Source organism: Fulmarus glacialis, unplaced genomic scaffold (genome assembly GCF_000690835.1).
Source record: "Fulmarus glacialis isolate BGI_N327 unplaced genomic scaffold, ASM69083v1 scaffold18746, whole genome shotgun sequence".
Lineage (NCBI taxonomy): Eukaryota > Metazoa > Chordata > Aves > Procellariiformes > Procellariidae > Fulmarus > Fulmarus glacialis.
In genome coordinates, this window is record NW_009220239.1 from 18,182 (window position 1) to 24,649 (window position 6,468).

At 43.3% G+C, this 6,468-nt stretch overlaps 1 protein-coding gene across 1 annotated transcript in view; it reads right to left on the reverse strand.

Moving 5' to 3' along the window:
* Window positions 1–3,495, reverse strand: part of MAP3K14 (mitogen-activated protein kinase kinase kinase 14) — a 15,711-nt gene extending 12,216 nt beyond the window's left edge. Inside the window, 5 exon segments of the mRNA XM_009580696.1 lie at window positions 1–8; window positions 11–212; window positions 340–550; window positions 2,593–2,662; window positions 3,237–3,495. The exon segment at window positions 1–8 is cut by the window's left edge and continues 381 nt beyond it. Of these exon segments, the coding sequence (XP_009578991.1) occupies window positions 1–8; window positions 11–212; window positions 340–550; window positions 2,593–2,662; window positions 3,237–3,489 (744 nt within the window). The 5' untranslated portion in view covers window positions 3,490–3,495.
* Window positions 3,496–6,468: the final 2,973 nt, after the last annotated feature.

Genomic DNA, 6,468 nt, shown 5'->3' on the forward strand with positions numbered 1-6,468 from the left:
TAGTGCAGTTTCCAAACATGATTAAGGCACTGAATAGGGCTTATCAACTTGTGCAGTTCTGTTTTGTATTGGCTCCTTGGTGAATGGAGTTTGCCTGTGGACAGAACCTTCTCAGGTTTCTCAAATGGCAGCGGATCATAGGCCAAGTCCTTATTAAGTTCTGAAACCCAGAAATTGTTTCTGTAAAGAGTATTTTGGTGTGATTCATCCTCCTGGAAAATAAAACAGAACAAAACAGCTGAGCAGGAACCTCAATATAGCCACCCAAAATTCAACCAGGAATTGTTAGGAGTTTGCAGGGATCCCAATAGTATAAAAGGAAGGTTTAGGGATTTTCACCTGGACAGGAATTGGGGTGCAGCTCTCCTGTTCTGGAGTTCTGGGACCTCGCCTGCCAGCAGCCACTGTTTGTATTTTCAGCTTGGATCTTTTCTTGTGACGTTTCTTTTTCGTCTTACCACGATGCCTCCCTCTCCAACAGGTAGGTGCCATCTTCCCCTCCGTTGCATGGGCCACATTGTTGGGGATTTGATCGAGACTGTCTGACCGGCTATTGGAAACCAAAATGCATCAAGTCTCTTAGATCTGACGGTGAAAGCACACCTCCAGTTAACAATTATGACCAACAGAACAAGAATGAGAATTAGCAATTCTGCCTTCTGAGATTTAAAGAATAGAGAACGGTAACATAACTTCTTGCTTTCTAATATGTAACATTTGTAACTTCAATATCAAGGCACAGTAGTATATCTGGCATTGTGAGAAAGAAATGTGGGAGGTGTGGGGGGGAAGCAAAGCATTAAGTCTCCCAGTATTTGCAAATTCTGCAAGGAACAGCAAGACTAGACAGCAAAGTAGAGGGAAAAGCACTGGATGTCTCCAGGTTGCTTTGAGACAGTTCGTGTCTATGATTTATAGTGAACACAGAGATTCTGTATAAATGCAATCTATTTTAGAAAATTGTTAAAATTAATAAAAGTGCTCATAATATAAACGTCTGCTCTGTTGGAAAGAAAAATAGGCTTTGCACCAAAAAAAAGGGATGAATAAGTGCACTCAAATAAAATAGCGTCAAAAAGCCAAAATGTTCTGGCACGTAAAGCTCAATCAATATGATTTCTAGGAATGCATAAATATACAAAACAGCACTGGCCAGCACACCAACTGGGGGTCTGTACAAATAGATGCAACTCTCAAGAGGAACTTTTGCCTGCAGTTATTCAATACCAATCATAGTAGTTAGATGTTTTTAATCAAGTTGTAAGAGAAAACAGGATATTTGATCTTCAAATGAAGAAATCACAATTGTTCTGTTGATCCATGCAGTATATCCTCTGCCTTTACTGAACAGCGATGCAGTTCACAGCCAGCACCGCTCTCTCCATCTTTTCCTTCTCTTTCAGTGCACCACTGAGTGCTAGAAGATCCAGTAAGTAGAGTTCTAGGTGATGGCATTACCACGTTGCACCTGAACATGTAGCTGGCGTGCATTCAACATAAAACCCCTAAGAAACGGTTCACTCTGCATTTCTTCAGTTGGTTCATGGGCCAACGTCATAAAGTCAGTGGGCAATGTCAAACCATATACTTCACAAGGCCAGATTCAGTGGCTGAAAACTGCTAGAAAACAGGCAGCACCTAATTCTACATCCCAGTCACCCACTTCAGAGAGCGTTGGAGCTGGTTTATAAAGCTCCAGCACTTAATAAAGCTCCAGTATGTGCCCCAATAGGGCACATATTCTTCATGAAGAAAAAGTGGCTCACTCCCAGATGACTTCAGAAAAGCAAGCCTCCATTTTTCCATCGCAACTGTTACTCCCCCTTTACCACTTTGAGCTTCTCTTCACAACCCTATTTCTGTTGCTGATGCTGTCATTAAGTAAAGGTTCTTCTCTCATCTCCTTTTGTTCATCCTCCCCAGAAACAAAGCAGTTCCTTCTTCTCAGGACTACTTCTAGCAGCAGCCTAAGTTTCCCATAACTTTTCAAAGGGGGTGGTATAATGTGGTTTCAAAAGCATCGGGACAGTTCAGTTAAAGAAGGCTGAAAACTTTCCCTTGGATCCTTCTATTTCAAGCCCATGAACCCCAAAAAATGACTCAGTCATTTCAAAATAAATTTGACAACCCAGAAATAGAGGCAGAAGACAATCAGCAGGCATTGACAATAAGACAATGCAAGGTGTTTTGAATGGTTTGTGCTTACACTTTTCTTTTCTTTTAACACAAAAAGGTTTTGAGGAAGATGTTTGGGGAAAGACACGCTCAAAAAAATAATTCAAACAGGAAAGCTTTTGGAAAAATTATTGTAAGCACACAGAGCCAGGGTGATTTGGAACAAGTCAGCGCACACAACAGTGAAGGTGGGTATTCATGTTAAGGGGTCTCTCACCTGTAACGCTTACTATGAGCAATAAAGGATCTCTCTGATAAAGTGGGGCTGAACTCCTGACTGTTTTCACCTGTGTGAAAGAAAATTCAAACAGGAAAGCTTTTGGAAAAATTATTGTAAGCACACAGAGCCAGGGTGATTTGGAACAAGTCAGCGCACACAACAGTGAAGGTGGGTATTCATGTTAAGGGGTCTCTCACCTGTAACGCTTACTATGAGCAATAAAGGATCTCTCTGATAAAGTGGGGCTGAACTCCTGACTGTTTTCACCTGTGTGAAAGAAAACAGGATCATCACATGTCTTCAACATCAGGCAAAGTCTCTCCTGGTAACAACTGGACTAAGAAACAACTCTACCGACTTGCTAAACCAAGCAGTGATCCAGACAAATCATCACACAGTCGTGCCACATCACCCACACTATGTTCTTCCCCCCCCAGCATTAGGTAGCTTCCCAGCACTGTGATCTCCTGATCCCCCAGCTCTTTCCCGCCTGACAGCTTTATTCTGTTTTTCTTCTCTTTTCCCCCTCTCTTTTAAAACACCTTTCAGAAGTCAGCCAAGAACAGATGACCCAGCAGGACATAGATTTATAGTCAAAGCAGCTAGGTGCAATGGCCACATGCTGTTCTGTTATTTATGCTTTATTCAGTGGGTGCTGCCACATTATTAGGAGATTTCATGAGCTTCCTAAATAGAGACTGGGATGTGTCACCAACTCCACCCCACTTGGGATTACAAATAGATTTCAGCTCAGCTCTCCAGGAGTGCAAAGTGAGTGAAATCTCATACTGCGTTACACATTCCTTTTTCTCAATGAAAAGCAGACCGCCCTGCTACTTACATTCTGCTTGGGCAATAATAGAAATTGATGCACAGCCTCCTTCTGTTTCTTCTTTTGCTGTTCCTTTGGTGATTACATCATTCAGGATTTTCCACTGACTGTGGAAGATGACCTTCTTTGAATCTTCTACTTTGCAAACACTGCTCTGCTTTTCACTAACTGTCTCGTTCAGCCCCTTGGTAGCTGTGAGCTCCTTCTTGTGCTTGACGGCTGGATCAGGAGCTCCTTGGCATGTAATTCCCATCACTGCCATTTCACAGGTTCAGAGAGTCACTGAGTAAGAATAAAAAACCAAAGCAAAACACTTGTCAAAATACTTAACTTCACAGGCAGAAGCAGCTTCAAGTTCATTAGGAACAGGAGGCTGCTGAAGGTATCAGATTACTAAATAATTTAAACCAAATCAAGGTCCTACCCAACCTCTGAGCACAGAGCTGAAAAAGAACCCAAGACCGCCAGCTCTCCATCCCTGACTTGTACCACTGAAGATCTGAATAATCAACATTATTCTCAGTACTAAAAATATGAGACCACACAGATTTCAAAGGGAAATTTATTTCTTGGTATATTCCCTTAGTTTAAATACAAACAGTGAAACCATACAGAAGAGGGAACTCTTGTATCACCAAACAGGAAGAATATTCACCCAAAAAAAAGAAAAAAAGAGAAGACATGAAAGATTTTCTCCTAGAGTGCACCTAGGAGAAATTACATTGTGCTCTCACCACATAAAATCCTGCTAATTGCTTTCTTCCCTGTACTCAGTCACCCTCAAAACCATTTCTCATTTTTCCTTCCAATGAAACACGGCTAGACAATCAGCCTGCCCATCCATAATTCCTCCCTCGCTCCCCTTCCTTCCCCTTAATCACCAATAACTTTTGAAACGCTTGGTCAAGCCCGACAAAAGTAGAGGTCTTACGGTGTATCGGATTAATGCAAGTTGGTGTTGGATAGAGGACAGTGATGGTGCTGGAAAAGACGATCCCCTCCGCTTGGCAGCAGCTGGCGAGTCAATCAGCACGGGCTGCTAGCTGACCAGTTAGCGTAAATGTAGCTCCAAACAAGTCCCAGCACATGCCAAATCTTGGCCAATTGGCAGCGCAGAGGAAGGTGGAAGGGAGCCAGGGGTGGAAAGGGAGAAGCATAAAGAAGCATAGAAACGAGGCACTGCGGGACGGGACGAGGGTATATCGTGGGGTGGAAGTCAAGAACACGGAGAGTTCGGGGTTCCCTACAAGCACAATGAACGCAAGCCCAGAGGAAATAACGGCTTTGGTTTAGCCCCTGATCCCCTCACCTTGGATTCCCAAAAAGTTAAAACAGTTGTTTTCTTTTAAACCAGAATATGCTCTATTGCCCTTTAACCATAGAGGTCACTTCCTCATGCCAGTCCTCTCACAGCTCAAGTGCAAAATCTTAAAATGAACATTTCCATCATTAAACAACCCATGAAAATACAGAAACCTTAGCAAACACGTACAGTTGTTAAGTACCACGGACCCGATATAACATGAGGAGGAGGGACATTTGAACGGAGGCCAGCAAAAACAAGATATCAGAACTATTACAGGAGCACATCTCTGAGGCTCATCAGTTTAAATCTGCACCAGGGATTTTCTTTTCCTTTTTTCTTTCCTTTCCACCCCCTGAACAGCTGCCTGGGGCAACAGGACATTTACTCTAACAGGCTCCTGGGAATACAGAGATCAATCAGGAAAATGACAAAACTCGTGGGTGCTCCGTGCCTAAAGGGCCACCAAAGAAAGGGGAAGGGAGCCGTTTGGGAGCCAAGTGCATGAACCTTGGTGTGATGTGTAAATGAGTCACCTAACAACCTGGCAGGTATACAAGGAAAGTCAACAATGACCACATTCAGCAGCTAAACAGAGAACAGCTGCTGTGCAAAAGAAGTGCTGATGACAGTATCCCACTCATTACGCCCGTCCTGCTCCCTCTCCTCTACAGAAATTATGTCAAATCTCAGTGCTGTAAAATAATCCCTTGGAGCAGCAGAAGAAGAGCCTGCCAGATGACTAACCCAAGCCACCAGTGACCAAACTGACAAGTTCAGAGCTATTTTTATACTCACTCTCTCCTGATTTGCATTAACTCTGTCCCTCCTTGCCCTCCCCTCACCTTCAAGGACCTTCAAGGTCTGCAGTGCAAACCCATCCCCATCGCCAAAAAATACGTAATTCTACAAGTCACTGCTCAGCTTAGTTAAAAGACAACAGGGGAAGGGGGGAAGCAAAATTGCAAGTCCTTGTCGCCCTCTGAAATGGAAAAGAATAACAAGGAAACATTACTGAGATTAAAGTCAACAAAGCACATACCTCACTTGCCGACTAAAAAAAAAAAAATAAGAGGTAGTTATTGTAAGCAACGTCCTCTAACACAGCAGCCGCCAGCGCTCAGACAGTTTAATGTGTGACTCAGGTCTACAAGGCTGTGTAGGCACAGAAGCTGTGAGCCCAGCCCAGTTTAACTGTTGCCACACAATTTTCAGGTCCTTATAAGAATCAAAAACCCAACTATTTTTATGGTATGTACAACAAAGCATAGTTGGCAGAAGTTGTGATTCAAAAAAAAAAAAAAAATCAGAAATTTTAAATAATTTTTGAAGCATAACTTCTCTTGAAGCTACATATTCAGAACTGAACAGGCTAGACTCATCTCTGTGCACTTGGAGGGGGCAGCAATCCAGGGAGGCACAAAGCATTCGTAAGCCCCAGTAATTCGGACGTAGGCACTTGGTCTCTCAGGCCCAGGCCCTGTGCGCAGCCCTTCTCAGGGAAGCTCTAGATAAAAGGGAGCCTTGGAAGCAGTAAATGGGTACCTGAGGTTCCACGGCAAGACCACTAAGAACAGGATTTACCCACATGAGACATGCTGGAGCTGCGGTTTCGGCTGCCTGTTTACTTGCCTCTGCTCCAGGATGAGCAGAGCTTCCTGTACAGACAGAAGTTATGTATGTGCAAGATGAGGAGCTTCAAGTTATTGAGCTGAAGGGTGGTTGTTTCATACCCCAAACTGCTTCTCTGGTTTTTACAACCTCCTCTGCCTCATCCAAGTCACTTAGATTCGACTGTAATTCTTGATTTCAATATCCCTGACTTTCTTCCTTCTGTAGACGTGTGTATGGGCTCATTATTTTCAAGGAAGAAAGGGGAAGTCGAGTCAATGGTGCAGTAGATAAAAGTGAATACTACACCCCTAACCCACAATGGGC